This window comes from Camelina sativa, chromosome 15 (genome assembly GCF_030686135.1).
Source record: "Camelina sativa cultivar CO46 ecotype springtype chromosome 15, ASM3068613v1".
NCBI classification, from domain to species: Eukaryota; Viridiplantae; Streptophyta; class Magnoliopsida; order Brassicales; family Brassicaceae; genus Camelina; species Camelina sativa.
In genome coordinates this window covers 9040850-9060518 of record NC_141894.1, presented here as the reverse complement: position 1 = coordinate 9060518, position 19669 = coordinate 9040850, and the positions used below count along the sequence as shown (strand labels likewise).

At 34.8% G+C, this 19669-nt stretch overlaps 4 protein-coding genes and 1 long non-coding RNA gene across 6 annotated transcripts; 2 read left to right on the top strand and 3 right to left on the bottom strand.

The window, feature by feature from the left end:
• Positions 1-2820: 2820 nt before the first annotated feature.
• Positions 2821-3173, top strand: LOC104746191 (uncharacterized). The gene has a single exon (XM_010467610.2). The coding sequence runs from the start codon at positions 2828-2830 to the stop codon at positions 3038-3040; it is 213 nt and encodes a 70-aa protein (XP_010465912.1). The 5' UTR covers positions 2821-2827; the 3' UTR covers positions 3041-3173.
• Positions 3174-4716: 1543 nt separating this feature from the next.
• Positions 4717-7165, bottom strand: LOC104746189 (uncharacterized). Its single transcript, XM_010467605.3, has 4 exons — positions 6686-7165; positions 6052-6453; positions 5324-5738; positions 4717-5242 (listed from the first exon to the last, which is right to left on the bottom strand). The coding sequence occupies exons 1-4, from the start codon at positions 6936-6938 to the stop codon at positions 5041-5043; spliced, it is 1272 nt and encodes a 423-aa protein (XP_010465907.1). The 5' UTR covers positions 6939-7165; the 3' UTR covers positions 4717-5040.
• Positions 7166-7943: 778 nt separating this feature from the next.
• LOC104746190 (uncharacterized) lies at positions 7944-10937 on the bottom strand. Its single transcript, XM_010467607.3, has 2 exons — positions 9556-10937; positions 7944-9044 (listed from the first exon to the last, which is right to left on the bottom strand). The coding sequence occupies exons 1-2, from the start codon at positions 10776-10778 to the stop codon at positions 8201-8203; spliced, it is 2067 nt and encodes a 688-aa protein (XP_010465909.2). The 5' UTR covers positions 10779-10937; the 3' UTR covers positions 7944-8200.
• A 1172-nt stretch (positions 10938-12109) lies between these two features.
• Positions 12110-14343, bottom strand: LOC104746188 (putative lipid phosphate phosphatase 4). Its single transcript, XM_019236990.2, has 7 exons — positions 14083-14343; positions 13648-13887; positions 13440-13527; positions 13135-13244; positions 12918-13011; positions 12567-12815; positions 12110-12456 (listed from the first exon to the last, which is right to left on the bottom strand). The coding sequence occupies exons 2-7, from the start codon at positions 13861-13863 to the stop codon at positions 12284-12286; spliced, it is 930 nt and encodes a 309-aa protein (XP_019092535.2). The 5' UTR covers positions 13864-13887; positions 14083-14343; the 3' UTR covers positions 12110-12283.
• A 3422-nt stretch (positions 14344-17765) lies between these two features.
• LOC104746187 (uncharacterized) lies at positions 17766-19399 on the top strand. Of its 2 annotated transcripts, none has more exons than XR_760835.3 (4): positions 17766-18095; positions 18315-18403; positions 18705-18769; positions 18998-19399. It is a non-coding gene; the product is annotated as an uncharacterized LOC104746187 (long non-coding RNA). The 2 variants fall into 2 exon arrangements; XR_015582189.1 differs by having other exon boundaries at positions 17916-18080.
• Positions 19400-19669: the final 270 nt, after the last annotated feature.

The following is a 19669-nucleotide window of genomic DNA, read 5'->3' as shown; positions in this document are numbered from 1 at the left end:
TCATCAAGCCCGATAGGAGATGTATGGAAGGAGTTGTGAGTGATATAGCCCTTGTTAGCTCTAGGTAACTTTTGAGTAAAATTCCAAGAGGAACTGTCAAAAACAAGAAACTTAATTAATTATTAATTCTTTACTTAACATATATATATATATATATATATATTATGATTATTGTATGTATTATATCTATATTAGTATTTTTGCAGCAGTTTTGCTCAAAAATATTTTTTGAATTTTTTTTATTATTTAATGCTTATATTCATATCCAAACAAGTTTAGTTAACTTCTCTACTATCCTTATAACCAAACACACTTAAAATATTTTAAATATCCATATATATAATGTTCTATAATTAATATAGATATTTAGAAGATTTTATTCTAGATTAAAAAAAAATTATATCATCTCTTTTTTATTTTAAATTTTAAATGTAGTGAATCATTATATAATACAAAAAGTTAATAAAAATGTGTATTTTTCCTGCATATATTGAAATTTCAATTTTTTAAAACAAACATATATTACTCAATTAATATAAAAAGTGTGTGTTCAACATACATATATAGTAAATTTACTGTATATAGTAAATTATAAAATTTTAAGAAGTTTATAATTTATACCTGATATATCTAAACTTAATAAAAAGTTTAAAATTATAAATATTTAAACATATTAAATTTTCATAATTAGCAAACAAGTTATATTACATGACGGGTTATATGACATTACAGTAATATGATATTTCAATACGGGTTAAATCCCCATTTTAATCTTTTAACAGCACCAATATAATTTGAACAAAAAAAAAATAACACCATTATAAAATATGTCGAATCAAACTGATTTAATTCAGATTGTAGTAAACAAAATTTATCGTGCGCTATACCACAGTTTATATATTAAATCACTAAAATTAACAAAGGAGTATATTAGTAAAATTAGTATTAAAATAGTACATTAAAAAAAAAATTAAAACAAAAACTTAACCCGCGGTACACCGCAGGGTCATAATCTAGTCACCTATATAATTTAAACCCAAATTAGTATATATACATATCTTTGACTGGTTTTGTATTAATGGATTAAAAAAAAAAGTAGAAGAAAAAGTTATGATCTGATCATCAAATGAAATGGTGTGAATCAAGTTCAAGCCTAGGGATCTCGTTTATGCTAACTCTTTCCAATTAAGAATTTGGTCTAGTTTTAGTGACCATGGTGAGTATAAACTAAAAATCGACCAAATAACGTGAAAAGCGGGTATACATACTATCAGTATGTCGTTGCAAAAAGATGTTGCACCTCATATTATATCACCATCACATGGTTGGAATATATCAAACTACGTTTGTCTCTTTATCTATATATATGGATAAATACAAAAAAAAAAAAAAAAAAATCGTCCAAAAACACCAAACCTTTAAAATTAGATACAAGTCTTTCTACAAAATTGTCAAAGAGATATTTTGTTATTTAGACAATGAAATGACAATGTTCATAATGATTATGAGTTTATAAACTTTTGTTTTAACCTAGAAAATCCGCAAGTTGTAACTCAACATTGAAGTTTCCTGAACATCTATCTCTCCTTTGACATCGACTACTCTAACCCAAAACTTAATTGTTTTACAAAATCAGAAAAACCTGAACGGGAACTATACCCAAAAATCGAAGCTCAAACCTAGCCAGTTAATCCTGTTTACGTCTTTATCACACAAAAAAAAAAACGTAAAAATATGGGGTATATAGTATATTTTTTTTTTTTTAAGTTTTGTTAGAAGATTAGGTACTTATAAAATGAAAAAGTTGGATATCTTTTGGTAGAAAAATGAAAATTTGGTATTTTGTTGGCAGTTTGATGTATATATAAGATCTATATTATAGGAGATATATATTGCTGATAAAATAGAAAGAAAGAATAAAACACTTCATATATTGAAAATTTTGCATAGTGCACTTTTTGAAGTTTCCGTAGCATCAATGATCAATACACGTTTTGAAGAAGAAGATGCTAAATGAAAAAGGGGAAGAACATTGGGTTACATCGAAAGTCCTTCGATAAGAATTTGATTTTTGTATTCACACAAAAAAAAAAACTGATGTTGTATTAGTCAAATTTGTACAAACAAGAAAAATGGAGTCCACGTGAAATAGAAGAGAGAGCGTTATATAGCTCATCATGCCAAACCCGTTAGTTTTTTTATTTCTCTTTTTTTTTCGATTGTTTAGTAAAAACTCCCTATGACAAACAACAATTAATTAAGCAGTGCAATATTCTTTTGACGAAAGTTATTGTCCAATAAAAAAATTTCTTATGTATTTTGGATTTAATAAGTGTCATGAACGATCACTTTAAAAATTAACCTACACGGCAAATCAAGCTGATTTATACATTTATATTATGATAGTTGACTATTCTCACCCTAGTTGTCAAAAACCTTTATTTTCAACTAAATTTCCTCGAAAAAACGTAAACCAGAACTATGTATGTGTTTGCTCAACCTCGAAAAAAACATAAACTAGAACTATGTTTGTGTTTGCTCAAAAAAATAAAAAATGTAAATTTCTTGAGTTTTGTGTATATATAAGCCTAACCTCGAACTTCAAGTTTGGTATATATATTAAAAGAGACATAATCTTTAACTATAATGGGTGACTTGGTATTGCAGTCTTTTTTATATCGGTTTTTATATATTATAAAGAAATAAGTCTTATTAATCAACGAATATATTTTATCATAAGTCAATGGCCTTACGTACGAATTTATCGGTTATAAGTAGTAGGACGTTAACAACTTAACCTCATCCACATTAACTTAAAGAAAGAGAGATGGCGAGACACTTGGAAGATGTAATGAGCATGGCTACAACGACACATTTCGATGCTAGCTACTTGTTTCATGTTGTGTTCTTGGCTCTGATCGGCTGTTGTGTCCTCTCGGCTATGTTATTCTCTTGCGCCGATGGAGTTTCCGACAACAGACCCACTTCGGCAAAAAAACAGAATAAACATCTAATGAAAAACCCCAAACAAAAACTGTAGCAATTGAATTCATACTAAAAATTTTTTTTTTTCTGTAGTTATTTTCATTGTAAACCAGAGTAAACATATCCAAATCCCATATTGAAACCTTAACTTTTGAAGAGATTCATAAGTCTAAGAAAGCGTTGACTAAGTCTCATGGGCTCCTAATCGACACCAACAACAGCACACAACCACGGTTCATGTGTTCATGAGATAAACTAAAAAATAGGAGCTACCATCAAAGATTCTTCATGGACCCGAAACCCGTACCGGATCAATTGATTACCAAAAAAGAGACGATCCTGTAGATGATTATTTGGTGAGCCAAGAAGAAAGGTGCTGAAGGGGAAAAGTTTTTTCAGGCGCTGATGGCAAATGATTCTTTAGACCTTGTCATCTTCGCTTGTAGTTGTATTTCTTTTCTAATTAAGTTTCAAAAATGTACTAAAAATCTAACACACTCTTTTCTTATGTATTTTGGAAACAAGTGTCATGAACGATCACTTAAAATATTAACCACTATAAATGCAAACCAAATTTTTAAAAAAAAAAACCTACAAGGCAAATCAAGCTGATATATAATTTAATATATACATTATATCACGGTAGTTGTCTATTCTCACCCTAGTTTAGAACTTAGAATGGTCAGAAAATCCTTATTTTAATTTCAACTAAGTTTAATTTCCTTGAAAAACCCTAAACTAGAACTATGTATGTTTTTTGTTTGTTGTTTTTTTTTTTGGACAAACGAACTATGTATGTAATTTATCAATCAATATTGACAGAAAAAATGAAAAAAAAAAAACTACAAATTTCTTAGGGTAGTCACCATAAACATATAGAATTATAAAAAAGCCTGGCCTCGAACTTCAAGTTTTATATATTAAAAGAAACATAATCTTTAACTATAAATCATAATGAACTGGATGCGAATTATGTATTAGCATCAACTAATAATATAAACTGGATCTAATCTAAATCAGAATTACGCAGTCAAATGTGTTTATTAGAAGGGAATAATAGACTAAAATGGGTGACTCGGTATTTTGCAGTTTTTTTATTTAAATGTAAATCTGTATAATCAACGAATAATTTTATCAAAAGTCAATGGCCACTATACGAATTTATCGGCTATAAATAGTAGGAAAGCTTTTTACGTTAAAGAACTTAATCTCATCCACATTAACCTAAAAGAAAGAGAGATGGTGAGACACTTGGAAGATGTAATGAACATGGCTACAACAACAACACATTTCGATGCTAGCTATCTGTTTCATGTTGTGTTCTTGGCTCTGATCGGCTGTTGTGTCCTCTCGGCTATGTTATTCTCTTGCGCCGATGGAGTTTCCAAGAACAAATCCAATTCCGAAAACACCTTTTTCAAAAACAAAAAACCCAACTCGGCAAACACTACCGGTGGCGGAGGTTGTGGGGCCGGTTGCGGTGGTTGTGGCGGAGGTTGAGAGATTTCTTTCGTCTTCGTTGGGAAAAAAAAAACACAACAATGGACCATTTTACTTTCGTATTATCGTTATGTAGTTCTTGTATATAAAGAAAAAGAAATACTATTTCTTTCCAATTCCATCTTCAGTTTAACAGTTAATTTGATGGCCAAGGCACTATAGACTGTGAGTTTGATGAACTGACAATTAACAATTCAGAATAAACATATAATGAAAAACCCCAAACAAAAATTATACTAAAATTTATTTTTTTCTTGAGTCATTTTCATTCTTAACCAATGTAAGCATATCCAAATCCCATATTGAAACCTTTAATCTTCGAAGAGATTCATAATTCTAAGAAAGCATTGACCAAGTCTCATGGGCTCCTAATCGACACCAACAGCACACAGCCACGGTTCATGTCTTCATGAGATAAACTAAAATAGGAGCTACCATCAAAGATTCTTCATGGATCCTAAACCCGTACCGGATCAATTGATTGCCAAAAAAAAGACGATCCTATAGATTATTTGGTGAGACAAGAAGAAAGGAGCTCAACGGGAAAAGGTTTTTTCAGGCGTTGATGGCAACTGATTCTTTAGACCTTATCATCTTCGCTTGTAGTTTCTGCATGAAAGCTGGATTGGCTTGGAGTCTCTGTTTTACATATGATGTTCTTATGTCCTCAGCAATCTTGTTCGCTTTCGCAGATTCCTCTATCAAACCGTAAAGAGTTCTCAAGCAGTCTTTCCTATTTTCCTCTCGGTGTTCAAATCTGTGACAGGACAAAAACATTTCATGATCCAACATTCTTGTCTCGTGAAAAAAAAAAAGCTTAAGATTTATAGTTATATACCTCTCACTGGTGATTGTAAGCTCGTCTTTCCCCGAATGGTATCTTTTCCCCACAAGTTCCCTTAGCCTTCGAGCCTGATGCTTTGAAAGCCCGAGCTCTTTCACTGTAACAGACATTTTAACTTTCCTGTTCTTTGGATGCCATGCATCGCCTCCAGGAGCAAAAACTATCCTCGATTGCCACCTGAGGATTGGGCCTTTACCGGGAGGATCATCCAAGTCGGTATTCCTATCGGAAGCATCCGTTTCACCAAATTGGGGAGGACCCTCAGCTTCCATTTGATCTCCATACTGAACTACCATCTCATCTTCGAATTCCTTAAAAAGCTCATAAGCTGCTTCGGGCTCAAGCTCACCTCTTTCACACATATCCCCGAGCTCATTAAACTTTACTTCAACTTTTTTCTTCAATTCATCTAAATGAAAATACAGTTAGAGAATGTTCCCAATGTTCATACATACGCAACACAAGAACAAAAACCAATATGTTTGCTAAACGACCCTACTGATACGACAAGCAACAAATCTACCATTGTACATTACCTTCAAAGAGTTCAAAAAGAATGGTACTCCAACCAGCAAAATCCAAATAGAAAGGTTAACTACAAAAGCTAAGTTCCACTAGGAGAGTGTCTTTGGCTATAGACGCACATCACTCTACTAATTAGCATAATCTCTGAAGAATGTGAGCGGATGAACGAGAATATGAAAGTAAAACAGCAAAAATACCAGGAAGAAGCTGGTCCCATTTGAGCATATCCTCAAGAATCTCCTCGCATTCCTTAGTATCAGTAAGACAACCATGTTGAATCCCTTCTCTAATCATGTCATCCCACTTCTTATCGTCCATGTTGAAAAACTCATTCTTCCTCATCTTCTCCGCTACATACTCGGGAGAGTTGTACAAATCTTCGAGTTCGTCGTCAGTCGAATGTGCTTCCTCGAAATCAGATTCAAAATCTTCATCCTTCACATCATCTTTGAAAGGTAGACTCTCGATTTTTTCTAACAACTCATCATCAGTCTCTGCGTGTTTGTCAGCAAGTCTTCTCTGCAGAAGTGCTTCAATAACTCCGGGCAACGCATCTTCATCACCCTCATTGAAATACTTCTCTATACGGGCTTTAAACTCTGATAACACAAACCAAACCAATACATGAAGTTACTTAAAACCAACATAAACTCAATTCTACTAGTTCATCAGAAAACAATAATAAGAAAACTCCAAATATTAGATTCAATCCAGCAATGGCGAGATGAGAATCAAACCAATCCAATTTCAACTAATAATACTATAATGAATCACCATTTCAACCTTTGAGGTCAACCACACAGATTGAACAGAGGATAGAGTGTTTTTTACCTTTGGTGCTAACATCCTCGACAACTAGATCTTTCTTATCGGATGAATCTACGGGAGAAGACTCAGGAGGATTAGTCGAGTTGTTCTCGCCGGGCGAGTCGGATTCGGAGGAGAAAAATCTGAATTTGAAAGGAGCCGGAGCGGCGATTGGAGCGAGGAAGGGAACGTAGGTGGAGCGTTGATGGGGTATCCGAGGAGAAAGGATGATTCTGCGAGCGCAGAGAGAGGCATTTCTGAAGAGAGCGCCTCTCATGGCGTGGATCGGAGATTTAGGGTTTTAGGATTCGTAACCCCAAGTAGCAGAGAAGCTTATTTTAACGCTGTTAACAAATTTTATAGTCTGGCTTTGTTTTTCTAACTAAGCTCGTTTCACTTTTTAATCTTAACCCAACAAAACATGGTTTTATTTTCTCTTTTAAACTCACACTCTATTTTTATTTTTTTTTCAATTTGTAGTGACAGTTTATGAATTTGACATTCGTTCAATTGAAAATAAAATCGACATAGTAATTTGGCAAGTTTATGTGCTTGAACAAAAAAAAAAAGTATATATATATATATGAAATTTACAAATAATGTATACACTAGCATTGTTTGAAGACCAATTGTTTCTTAATTCATTTCTTTGTCAGGTTTGAAGAATAGTCCTATACATATATTGGATGGTTTTGGTTTTTATATAATCTTCGAGTCAAAGACAATTTCAAAACTATAATGTGATCTAAACCACAATTCTTCATTTTACTACGCCCAATTATTGTACTTAGAAAAACTTTCCAGACAATTTTTATTTCCCAAAGTATTTTTTAGTGTAAAGTTCTCAACTTGTTCACAATTTTACAGTGTTCTTTTTTTTTCATATCGGGTCTCTTTCTCTCAAGCATCTCCAAGCACATGGTTTTCATATCGGGTCTCTTTCTCTCAAGCATCTCCAAGCACATGGGGAAGAAAGCTTTTGGTTCTAGACAAGGGTTACAATCGGTGAGAACATTTTCGACTATGCACCAAACGCATTTCAGATTAGTCTCTGAAACGTATTGTATTAACATGACTCCGAGCTTAAACGGATGATCACAGAATTAGATAATGATCTAGGATCTTTAACAGGACTTTCATACTGTATGTTTTCAATTTGTCCTTTGACAATATTTTACGGTACGCACACACACACCTTTGACCATCTTATTACATACTGTGATAATGCAGGGTTTCTTGGAGTTGAATGATGATCATGGTGCAGCATCTACTCCATTTGAAGTAGCAGAGAATCAGAATAACTTGTATAAATACTTATAGAAAAATCATCCAAACAATTTTTATTTTCCAAATATAGAAAAACAAGATAGAGATAAGTAGTAACTAAGATAAGAACTTTAGAAAACGATATAGCAAAGCCTATGTATATCTAACGAGATGTAACACGACGTTACATGTCATAAACGAAAAGACCAGTGCGCGCCGTGTAAATAGCTATACGGTCACACTTTGCGCGTTTATCACCAAAATTCCAGCTTTTTATAGCGGCTGAGATGCAGCCATATGTTGTTGTTGCTGTTTGCCGCCGTCAAGAGCCATCTGCTTGGACATATCAGCTAGAGCGGCTGCCGCTGCAGCTGGTGTCATGCTTTGGTAGGGAGATGCTAATGGAATAGCAGTGTTGGCAGCAGGAGGCTGTGGGTAATACACTGTCTCGTTTGGAGGGTTTGTGTATTCGTAGGCGCCACCGTAATTGGTGTTTACGTTTGTGCTATGTTGAGGAGGAGCTCCAATACTGTAATTGGCGTTTACGTTTGTGCTATGTTGAGGAGGAGCTCCAGTACCGTAACTGGCGTTTGCGTTTGTAGTATGTTGAGGAACTCCAGTGTAACCCATGTATTGATGCTGCTGCTGAAGCTGAAGAACCTGAGTGGGAGCAGCACGGTAAACGTTTTGGGCAGCTTCAGGTCTCGAGTTTGTGGCGGGTTTTGAGATCGGGTACAGCGGGGGAGTTCCTGCAGGGACATACTGCTGAGATTGCGGGACAGACATTACGTAAACCGGGTAGTTTTGTTGTTGCTGATGAGAGTAAACTGGGAAGTATTGAGATGGGTGAGGGAGGTACTGAACGCCTTGATGTAAGTAAGGTTGTTGAGCCGGAGGTTGGTGTTGTTGTTGATCCATGGTTGTGTACGTACCTGGCTGAGATTGGATATGGGAGGTGGTGTGGGGTGAAGTAGTTTCAGTCTGAGGTAAGACATGGGAGCTTTGGACCAAGGTAGTTTCAGGTTGTGTCACTGGAGGAGCTTTTGGCAGAGCTGGATGTTGGTCTTGGTAGTACATTGGCTTCGAAAATGAAGTAGCAGAAGAAATGCTAGTATCACTGTATGTATAAAAAAAAAAGGAGACATCAGCATTTAGAACTATCAGAGTCATAAAACAAAGCTAACATCACTTGTAATGCCATGGTTCAATGAGTGTGTGTATGTCAATTTCCACACAAACGGCTAGTACTACAAATTGATAGAATCTCTGAATGTATACTGTGAAAGAAAGATCATCAAATATTATTCGGATTTGACACAGCTTAAGATGATTTCTCCATTGTCAATTCATAAACCATACTTGAAACCAGTGTTCTATCTATCTCTTTTAGCTACTTAGCCTAGGTGTAAACCCAAAACAAACATGTAAAGATGATAGAACAGAAACAGTATAAAGACAATCACAAATCAACGGCAAGCTGAAAAAAAAAAAAGAGATGGAGAAACCAAAAAGTTGAGATATGAAATTACCAAGAGCAATCATCTATCTAAATAGCAAGAGAGATTCCTTTCAGTAAACAATGTGTATGTATGAGTCAATGAATAAGTGGCAGTAGAAGATGAAAGTACCTTGCAACTGAATCAGGGGATGTCAAACCATACCCTCCGATAGTTCTCGGTGGGATCGTTACTGGCTGCATCGGCAAAGGTGGCTTTCTGTAGCCAGCTGATACACCTGAATCGGATCGATCGTCATGCGGTGAAACCTGGCCATTGCTTGCAGCAGCAGCAATATCACTAGGTGCGTTGTTATACGCCACTGAACCATCAGTCATTGCACCACCAGACGGAACCATCATTGGCCGATTTGTCATCAAGCTAACTCCATCATCAAATTGCCTCTGAGTCTGCATGTTTGAGAAGGTCATCTGTGCCAATTGTTCCTCAATCCTCTGGTCTTCACTGACTCTAACGCGAATCGGTGGCAAATTGGAAGTAGAAGGAGAAGACGATGATGATTCTATCGAAGAACCAGCAGCTTCCATCATCGGCGAGTCAGGCATCGAGCTCATATGCATCTCCTGATGCGAAATCACACCGTTAGGAGCCAACAAATCCCCTCGTTTATTGTTCTCGCCGCCAGAATTAGTTTCTAGGTTTTGGATCTCGGCGTCTCCGCCGCTAGCCTCATCGAGATTCACCAAGGTGTTATTCACAGCGGCGGAATCTGACAAACCTCGAGGAAGCAAACCGGATTGATTGAGAGCATCGACGAACCACGTGTCAGATTTCGCGCCGTCAAGCAGAGATCCCATGGTGGCGGCGGTCTCGAGCTTGTTAGCGAAAAGAAACAACCGGATCCGTTGCGTAGCAGTCGCCGTCGCTGAAGAAGTCACGCGATCGTACTCCTCGATCATATTCTCCAGATCTTCATCGGTAGTGATGGTGACGAGTGAATCGAGATCTTCGCTAGGGAGCTGGTACTTAAGCGTGAAGGAGCGGCCGTTGAGAAGCATACTAGATAAACGAGATCGGAGCGAAGACAGTGACGCGCGTCGATCAACAACAACAAGACGAGTCTCGCCGCCGGAGTACGTCAACGATTTGTCGTGCGGACGAGGCATGATGTGGCCGCCGAAGCTGCACATAAGACGAAGCTTAGCGCCGGGAACAGCCGCAAGCGGCTCCGGATTACCACCGGTATCAACAGGGACGGCACGGGGAGATCCATCGATCGGTTGTTGAACGGTAACGTTTTTGACTGCCGCCGGAATAGCGGAAGAGACGGCGGCGGCGGCGGAAGTAGGATTTGGGGTTAGTTGCTGCGATAAAGAAGGGAGTGGGGTCTCCATGGGTTCGACGATAATGACGGGGGATTGGTTAGTTTGGATTGATTTATATATATATTGATTGATTACTCGAAACTAATCCCCCTTTATTAATCGTAAACATAACCAGTGTGTATTATATGAATTATATGATATGATTTTTATTTTATTTTTGCCAAAAAACGATTTTAACAATTAACATAAATAAATTGTATATTTACATTATAATAAATAAATAAAATAAAATGTTAGATTCTCTGCAGAATGAGCTGGACTGCTGGAGAAATTACTCGTCGCCAGGTAATTTATATGTACATAAACTATACAAATTGGTACAGTCAACTTCGTATATTTAATTAACGTAATGTAATGACAACAAAAAAAGTACCTCTAAAAGCTGGTTTGCGCGTATCTAAATTAAAGTTTTTTTTTTCTTCTAAAATTTTAAGATTGGTTTCTCTGTTTTTTTTTATTATAAAAAGATCTGAAGTTTTGTCTTTAGATCTGTTAATAAAGAAAAAGTATTGTACATCTAATAAAACAATACGATATGTACATGTATGTATCAGAAATGATGTTGATGTTTGTGTGTTTAGAAAGCTGTGTACGTAGAAGTGTGTTATTATTTTATTTGCTGTAGAATGTTTAGTAATTATATAATTATTTTTGTGTCCTTTGACAATGGTTAAAATTCTTTTACGAGTTCCAACATTACAGCTTCGATGCAATTTGTTTAACAAGCTGGTTCACAGATCAACAAAAATGAGAAAAAACTGAGCTCAGATGAATGAAGTGGATCCCGAAGAAGGTGGATGAATCTGGACCTTATGGGAAAATCAAACCAAAACCCATGTGGATAAATTTCGGTTACCGTGTCCGGTTTACTTCAACCGGACGTTACACGTTCGTTTCCCTAAGTTTTCCCGTCGACGTAACTGTTGAAACTTGTTAGAAAAGAGGTTATCAACATTACCACCACCACCAGTTGCCACAATCATGGACATTGAAACATTATGACTCTTCTCATAAGATCTTTCTTTTATTTTATTCATATTTTTCAAAAAGTGGGGAGCTCATACTATAGACATTTTAACTATGTATGTACCTTTGATTGGTCAGAAAATCATACAAAATCGCCTTGAAAATATTAAAAACTTAGAACAAAGAGTCACTTTGCTTAATTGACACGGATCCAATGGGGATGCAAAGTTGAAACCAGAACCCGAGAGAGGAAATTTAGGAACACAAGTAAACCAATTTGAACCAAACCAAACTTTTTTCTAAACATGGTTAACAACAATGTCAACCTAGAAACAATTTTTGGTTTTGATGTTAAGATATTGGCACACTCAACCTAGCTAGAAACATATGAATCTATTATCTACTATAAGTCAAATGAAAGTTTACATGTTAAACGAAGGAATAATGCATCAGTTTTTGTTTTGGTGTAACAATACAATGTATTAGTTACTGAAAAAACAATCATACAATTAGAAATTTACACGTATTTTAACATTGAGGAGGAAATTTCAAAATTCAGAATCAGTGCTTTCACGGTGGCGATCGTGAGGGGAAGAGGTGGAGGCGCCATGCTCGACGTCATTGTCCAACATCCCTTGTGAACTGCTTCGGGTCATCGTCGTGGTGGCTCGACCAGTACTCCTCTCCGCCAACATTCTAAAATACGCATGTGGTGCCCATCCTGTTATTATAACATAACATCATTTCATTAATCTTTATTATCGACAACAAATCAATTATAAGTTATGGTAGATTTTGGTAACATTTCTTTTAGTTAATTTTCTTACGTACCGTTGTCGTCGTAAGGGTAAGGAAAGAAGTGGAGGTAAGAGAAAGAAGCGACTACGAGTCCGATGATAGCTCCGACGAAAACGTCTGTCCAATGGTGCCAATAGTCGTCGACGCGTGTTATTCCGATGAGAATTGCTACTAGTATCGGTAAGAACACGAGGCATAGCTTCGCCACGTGTCCTCTTCTGTCAAATACTTTGATTTTACCCGATAAGTACCACGCCAAGAATGTTAAACCGGCGAATGACCCTGCATGTATATATACCATGTAATTAATCAGCCAGTTTAACTAAACGAGAATCAATTCATATGTTACTCCTGTCTTTTTAAAACTTTATTAGAAGAACTTACACGAAGTGTGACCACTAGGGAAACTCTTGTAACCTTCTTTGATTATCTTTTTAACTCCATGACACACAACATCCTTAGTATCCGGGTCAAATTTCTGCATTTCTTTCAGATTTGCACAAAATAAGAAACAATTCCCTCATGATAAACTAACTTAAACCGGGAACTTAATCGATGATTTAATTGAACTGATGAGATGGATCCATAGAAATGTACATACCGGTTTACCATTGGGGAAACATCGGTAAAAGAAGTTTGGTCTTGGCCTACCGACCGCGTCTTTGATGGAATCAGTGGTGACTCCAGTCACAAGACATGAGAATCCGATACCTATACGCAATTCACAAATATTCTTATCATCACGCTAATCAAGATATATATATATATATATATATATATATATATATATATATATATATATATATATATATAATCGTATGGATTTCACCATTACGGCCGGTTCAAAGTTCAAGTAATGAAGGAAGTAGTACATCTGAGGATGGACAGGATTAGAAATTAACTCACCGAGAATGGCGTGATGAAGATCATACACATCTCTTCGAAAGAAATAGTACACTATGAAGATGCACATAGGAACCAATATACAAATAATCTACACACGCACACATACACCATACATATAAATCATTAATCAGCGACAATTGCAATATTTCCTTGTGATGTCAGGCACAATGATCAAGGTATACGTTTCTTGGTAAACAGGTTTACTTACCGGGACAGCCCACATAGGGATGGTGTCTTCATTAAATGGGAAAGTGAGATCAGTTAACATGTCTGGTCCAATGTAGCGATGAAAAGGTTCGATAACATTGAGAACAATGTCAATGAGACCGAGGACTACGAGAATAAGCCAGTCACAAAGATGTTCTCGAGCCACCTTCCATCCATGGCTCTTCACAGAGTGAGCACCAAGCATTATCTTAGCCATCTCTCAGGCTCTCATCAAATTAACCTGAACCAACAGTTTCATTGTAATTACATCTATTTTTTTTTACCCATGGTTTGTTTCGTCTTTGTGTTCGTAATCATAAATCAACGCAACGATTTGTTAAAAAAAAAAAAAAAAAAAAAAAAACAATATTCATCATACAAACATGTCTATATGCATTAACAATTAGACAGAAAGATTTTGGGATAAAAATGATACCTGATGGGTGAAACGCGAGATCAATCGGTCGCAGGTCGAGGATTAAACAAACCCTAATTAATATATTCTATTACTGCTACAATTGTTACAATTGACATAAATCTATAAACAATTCCTTAATTTCTTTTTGAAACGGTGAATGGAATGATCAATCTGGGATGGGATGGGAAAATATTTGTTTATCGCAAAATTAACTTATTTTCTTTTTTGGTTTTTCGTAACAGTTATGATACTTTGGATTTTTTTTTGTTTTTTATTGACATAGGTTTTGTTTTTGTTTTTTTTTGGTTTTATCGGTTGAATATTTAAAACTGACTGAATGAAGATCATTCCTTTGTTCCAAATTATCGTGTTCATTAATTAAAATAAGTTTGCTATTAAAATATAAAAAAACTGACTAAATGAAGATTTATTTTAACGTACCGACATTAATCACTCATTATCACAGAAATGAGTTTTTTTTTTTTCTTTTAACAAACGACTAATCATTCATTCATCTCATAAGAGCGTTTAACCTCCACTAGGAGGCCACAAAGAGCCGAACAATCGAAGACACCAACCAACATATTGGTCGATCGAACAAATGTTAAAGCTAAAACCAACAACAATGCTCAAATAAATAGATATTTGGGGATAAAAGGTGAACTCTCTCACGAACTCACCAAAATAGCATCCAAATTATACAAGTACAACCGATGAAGAAAACTTATCTGTCTAAACTGCCACAAAGAGATCGAAAACACCATCAAATCAACTATTTAGAATGGGTTTCAAGCCCATTATTTGTAGGGGAAAAAATGGGAAACGTAGGGGTGAGGATTCGAAGCATTCACCACATGATTATTACGTAAGGTCCCAAACCTTGTTTTGCATATACATAGAGTTGAAGTCAAATTAAAGATACGACATTAGTACTAATGCAAAGAAGGTTACAGATCCTAGTTACATTATACTTTTTCATAATTCGGTTGCATGTAAATAGTAACCACTTACCTACAATAAGTAATTATATTTATTTTAGTATTACTGGAGTAGACACTTCCTTCCTCAACCATACATTTGATAAAAATTCCGCATGAGTAATTAGTTGAGAACTAATAAATATATGAAAGAAACGAGTTATATAATTTGATGGGACTAGCTAGATATAGAAATGACTAACTCGTGCTCATGACTAGTTTTAAGTAGGGGTACAAGTAGAAACGCACCCACATCCTTATTGCTTTTTAGATGGTTGTAATGCGAAGACTGTGAGTGAAATCGTGGTTGTATTATTTTCCTAGATACATATATAGTCTTCAACTATTTTATATCTATCGTGAAAAGAAAAAGGGAAAAAAAGCATCGAAGAAGACAAAAACATATTCAGAGATACGAAGACTCTTGAGTCATAATGATAAGAATTTTCAAAGGTACACCAAATCTGAATTTCAATTTTTGTGGTCTACTCTACATACACTCTACACTACAATAAGACATAAATGGTTTTGTAATGAAGAATATGGGGCACACAAGTTTCAGCTTTAATTCAAGAGTGGTACTGATCTATATCTCTCCCTCTCTCTCAATATTTCAATCTCTTGTTACCACATGTGCCACTCTGCAATGAAAATTCCATTTTCAATTATCAATTAATGATTATCTCATCAGTATAGTACTCTTCCCCACTTATTTAATTTTATTGTCTATCACTCTTTAAAGTCCTCCTCCTCCATATCTAGTTGTTATGATACCTTTTTTGACCTCTTCTCTTTCTTTCTCCAATAGGGAAACTGATATTAGTTCCAAAAGAAAAATTCACCCCACTTACTGTTATCCAAGTCCATTATTGCGTAAGACATGTCTATTATTTGATATGTATTGATTTTTTTCACATTTTAGTCCCCAAGAAATAAGAATAACTGAAGAAGAAAAAGAAAAGTAAATTACAAGAGAAAAAGGACAACACCATGAATAACCAAAACACTAAGTGTTGATTCCCTTCTTCATGTCATAGTCCCTACTTTGGTGATCTGTCGTTTTCCCTCTTCAATCTTTGATAAAACTCTGTTTACGCTCGCCAACCCTTCCTGTTATATATATCTAAGTAGATTTGTATAATTAATAGCAGTATAAATTGGTTTTCTTTTTTTAATAGTTTTTCTTTGTCACTAATTTAATTTTTTTCTTTCTTCATGCGTGATTCTCTACGTCAATTTATATGTAACAAATTTGTTCTCTTTTTTTTTTGCTAACCACTAACTAGGTTTTAATTGTGAATTTGTGACTAAGAAAGAGCCACATCTTTTATCGGTTATCGCCTTACGTAAAATTAAGTCAAGTGCGTTTAGTTCAACCAGTTAGAGGAGTACTGTTGCTTCAATGTTACCCCACTCGACTCGAGTTCTGGTTAATAGTTAAGCATTGAAAGTGATAATCGACAATATTTATATATCTGTCACGAATACGATTATTATAACATTTTGGTTTTTAAATTAGAGGAAATAAAATATGTTCAAAAGGTCCAAAGTTTCTTAGTTAAAAAGAAAAGAAATGTTATCCAAGATTTTCGCCTAAAGAGTTAAAACATGATATATTTATAGAAATATCATATATGTTTTCATGCATGTAATTGTACTGATTTTCGAAAGAAAATATCTCAAATACATTCTTATTCTATTTTACAGATAACGAAAAACTCTTTCTAAAAAACTTAAATGAAATATACTAATTTGATCATTACAAAAAGAAAAGAAAAGAAGAATTGTTATAGAGATTAGAGACGATCACCATTTTGGTCAAGATATATTAGAGATCGATCGATGTGCGGTCGTCATTTATTTGTTCTAATACTACTAGTCACGATAAGTATTTGGCAAAAAATTACTATTTTTGGTTTTTGTCGGTTGAAACACTCGAAAGGTTCATATTTTGTCCTATTGTTTTTATGTGAGAAGTTAAAAATGGTGTTGGTACCCTACCCACCCCTCCCACATTGAGGACGTACGGTTGGTTGGTGCGTTTAGGATTTTTGCCAGCCATTGCCAATCAAAACTTTCACGTCAATTAAAATCTCCTCCACATCTCCAGATGTCACATGATTACCACATCGATTGGCTCGTGTTTCTAGCCAGTTTTTTTTTGGCATTGTTCTACGGAAGAATTCGGTGCCATCTACAAAAGGCCGAATATTAATAAATATTCTGAGTTTATTATAAGTTTCTTATATATAACATGTACAGCAGAAAAGAAACAACTCATAATTAACTTTAACCAATTATATTATAATTCATGGATTTAACTATGTATATATACTTCATGCATCACGAAGTATTGTATTTCCCAACAATGAAGTCATATATATGGACTATTGATTAAAAATCAGTCTCCTAGTTTTTTAAATCTTCAATAAGACTAACTTTATCATATGGTTTCATATATTTAATTAAAGAATTCATGTTGCCATGTTGGGTTCTGGCCTGTGGATATATTTTTGTGTGTGTGAAGGGGAATGTACGTGGATTAGAAAGAGTCAACGTTTTGGTACATTTCTGTGGAGAGGAGGAGCTCTCTCAACTTACTCCTATATATATTACACATTACTCGCCAATACCCCTCTGTCACTTCATACACTTCCTATAATCTATATATATACATACACATATATATGCTTATATATATATATGATAAATACATATATGCTTACACATATTTAGTTATACATACATATGATGTTGCATATCACGCATAGGTTTGAGAGTGATGTTGGTTGTTGACAGAAGATAGAGAGCACTAAGGATGACATGCAAGTACATATACATATATATCATCACACCGCATGTGGATGTTAAAATATGTATAACAAATTCAAGAAAGAAAGAGAGAAAGAGAGGGAGAGGGAGAGAAAGAGCCTGCATCTTATCTTTTGTGCTCTCTATACTTCTGTCACCACCTTTATTTCTTCTTCTCTCTTACCTATATATGCACACATTCACATTTATGCATAATACTACATATGGGTACATATCACATAGGTGATTTATGTTTAGTGAACATTTACTTAATTTGTTGCCATATGTCATGTCGTGGTGTTATAACCAATGTTGTAATATATAACATTTCCAATACTTAATTGTCTAATGCAGTTTGTTTTTGAGATTCAAATAGTTTCATCATTATTTCCAACAGTACATTGCATTGTGAAATTTTCTTACAACTAAATTTTCTTATACTTCCTTTAATTCGTTTGGCAGGAGTTTCAAGAAGCTTCGGTGACATGGAAACAACAACAAACACGATGGCGCTGTCAAACATGATGGTCTTAACCAGGTCTTCTTAAGAGGTTAGATGGATGAAAATAGAGTAGAAGTTTTTAAATTGGATACAACGCATAAAGTCGAAGAAGAACAAAATATAAGGAAAAATCATGGAGTTTTCTTCTTTCAAAGCAAGAGGTTACAATTTACATATAATATATGGTTATACCTGAGTGGTCAAAAACCAAACCGTTACTTTTCGGTGAAGAAGAAGATTGAAATATTTACATAGACTATAGTAGACTACTATTATCTCGATTATTTATTTGTGTTTTTATGTTATAACTTATAATGTACTAATCATTTGCAACATGAAAACGCAAGTAGTGAGGCAATGGCAAATTTGTCTCCCTAGTCGTTCAGGGCATTCAAGAGCAAGCAGCACCTACAAGGTAAAAAAAAACGACTTCAATGAGGCCACTCAATACACTCTTCATAGTGGTAGATATATTCCGGAGGAACAATGTTTTGTTTACGGTCTCTAGTGTGACATACAATAATTTTCAACTTCACAGTTTTCTCACTTGTATATATATATATATAGATATTTTTTTTTGGTTGCATAATCTGCCCGAGATACAAAAAGCTCAGATACCTCGACTTCTTTTTTTATCTGTCAGGCCAAGATGTCCTCCCTTTCCGCATCAGCTATGTTCTCAGAACCTAGCTGTTGACTCGTTTTCAGAATCAATCATGTTGGCTCATTTCCCACGGCCTTGGAATTTCTCTTGGCATTAGAAGAAGAGTTGGAATTCTTGTCCATAGTATAAGGTTTCATCAATAGAGTTATCAATTGTTATGTGCACTGAGAGCCTATGTTTCTCTAGTTGTGTAAGGGTTGAGCATTAGTTAAGTTTTAGTCTCTATGGACTTTATTCAGATCCTGGAAACAAAACAAGAACAAAACTTGTAAAAACTAAGGAGGCCTGCTAATAGTCTAAGGGGGTGTATTCAACTTGACATTTTAAGTGATTTGTGTAAAAGTTACAAATCCTATGTTATTCAATCATGAATTTTAAAAAGTCTCTTGAAATCCACTGTTATTGAAATGATGATTTTAAAATCTACTTTAAAATCCACTGTTATTCAAAACAGTTTGTGGATTTGGATTTTAATAAGTTGTAGGGATTTTGGAGGATTTGAGAGGATTTGTTTAGTTAAAAATACACAAATCCAAATCTCATGGTTTTAGGTGGGATTTCAAAGAATTTTACTATAAATCATATCAACTTCCCTAAAATCTATCAAAATTTCAAATTTTCTAAATCCCATCAAATCCTCCAAAATCATTA

What these genes read in the sequence shown, in the direction of transcription:
- LOC104746189 (XM_010467605.3), bottom strand. Translation starts at nt 6,938, where the DNA reads ATGAGAGGCGCTCTCTTCAGAAATGCCTCTCTCTGCGCTCGCAGAATC. An exon ending in ATGGGACCAGCTTCTTCCTG is followed by an intron (nt 5,739 to 6,051) that starts GTATTTTTGCTG and finishes ATTTTCATTTAG; the next exon opens with ATGAATTGAAGAAAAAAGTT. An exon ending in CTTACAATCACCAGTGAGAG is followed by an intron (nt 5,243 to 5,323) that starts GTATATAACTAT and finishes GTCCTGTCACAG; the next exon opens with ATTTGAACACCGAGAGGAAA.
- LOC104746188 (XM_019236990.2), bottom strand. Translation starts at nt 13,863, where the DNA reads ATGGCTAAGATAATGCTTGGTGCTCACTCTGTGAAGAGCCATGGATGG. An exon ending in TCTTCATCACGCCATTCTCG is followed by an intron (nt 13,245 to 13,439) that starts GTGAGTTAATTT and finishes AATTGCGTATAG; the next exon opens with GTATCGGATTCTCATGTCTT. An exon ending in GTTTCCCCAATGGTAAACCG is followed by an intron (nt 13,012 to 13,134) that starts GTATGTACATTT and finishes AAAGAAATGCAG; the next exon opens with AAATTTGACCCGGATACTAA.
- LOC104746191 (XM_010467610.2), top strand. Translation starts at nt 2,828, where the DNA reads ATGGCGAGACACTTGGAAGATGTAATGAGCATGGCTACAACGACACAT.
- LOC104746190 (XM_010467607.3), bottom strand. Translation starts at nt 10,778, where the DNA reads ATGGAGACCCCACTCCCTTCTTTATCGCAGCAACTAACCCCAAATCCT. An exon ending in TCCCCTGATTCAGTTGCAAG is followed by an intron (nt 9,045 to 9,555) that starts GTACTTTCATCT and finishes TTATACATACAG; the next exon opens with TGATACTAGCATTTCTTCTG.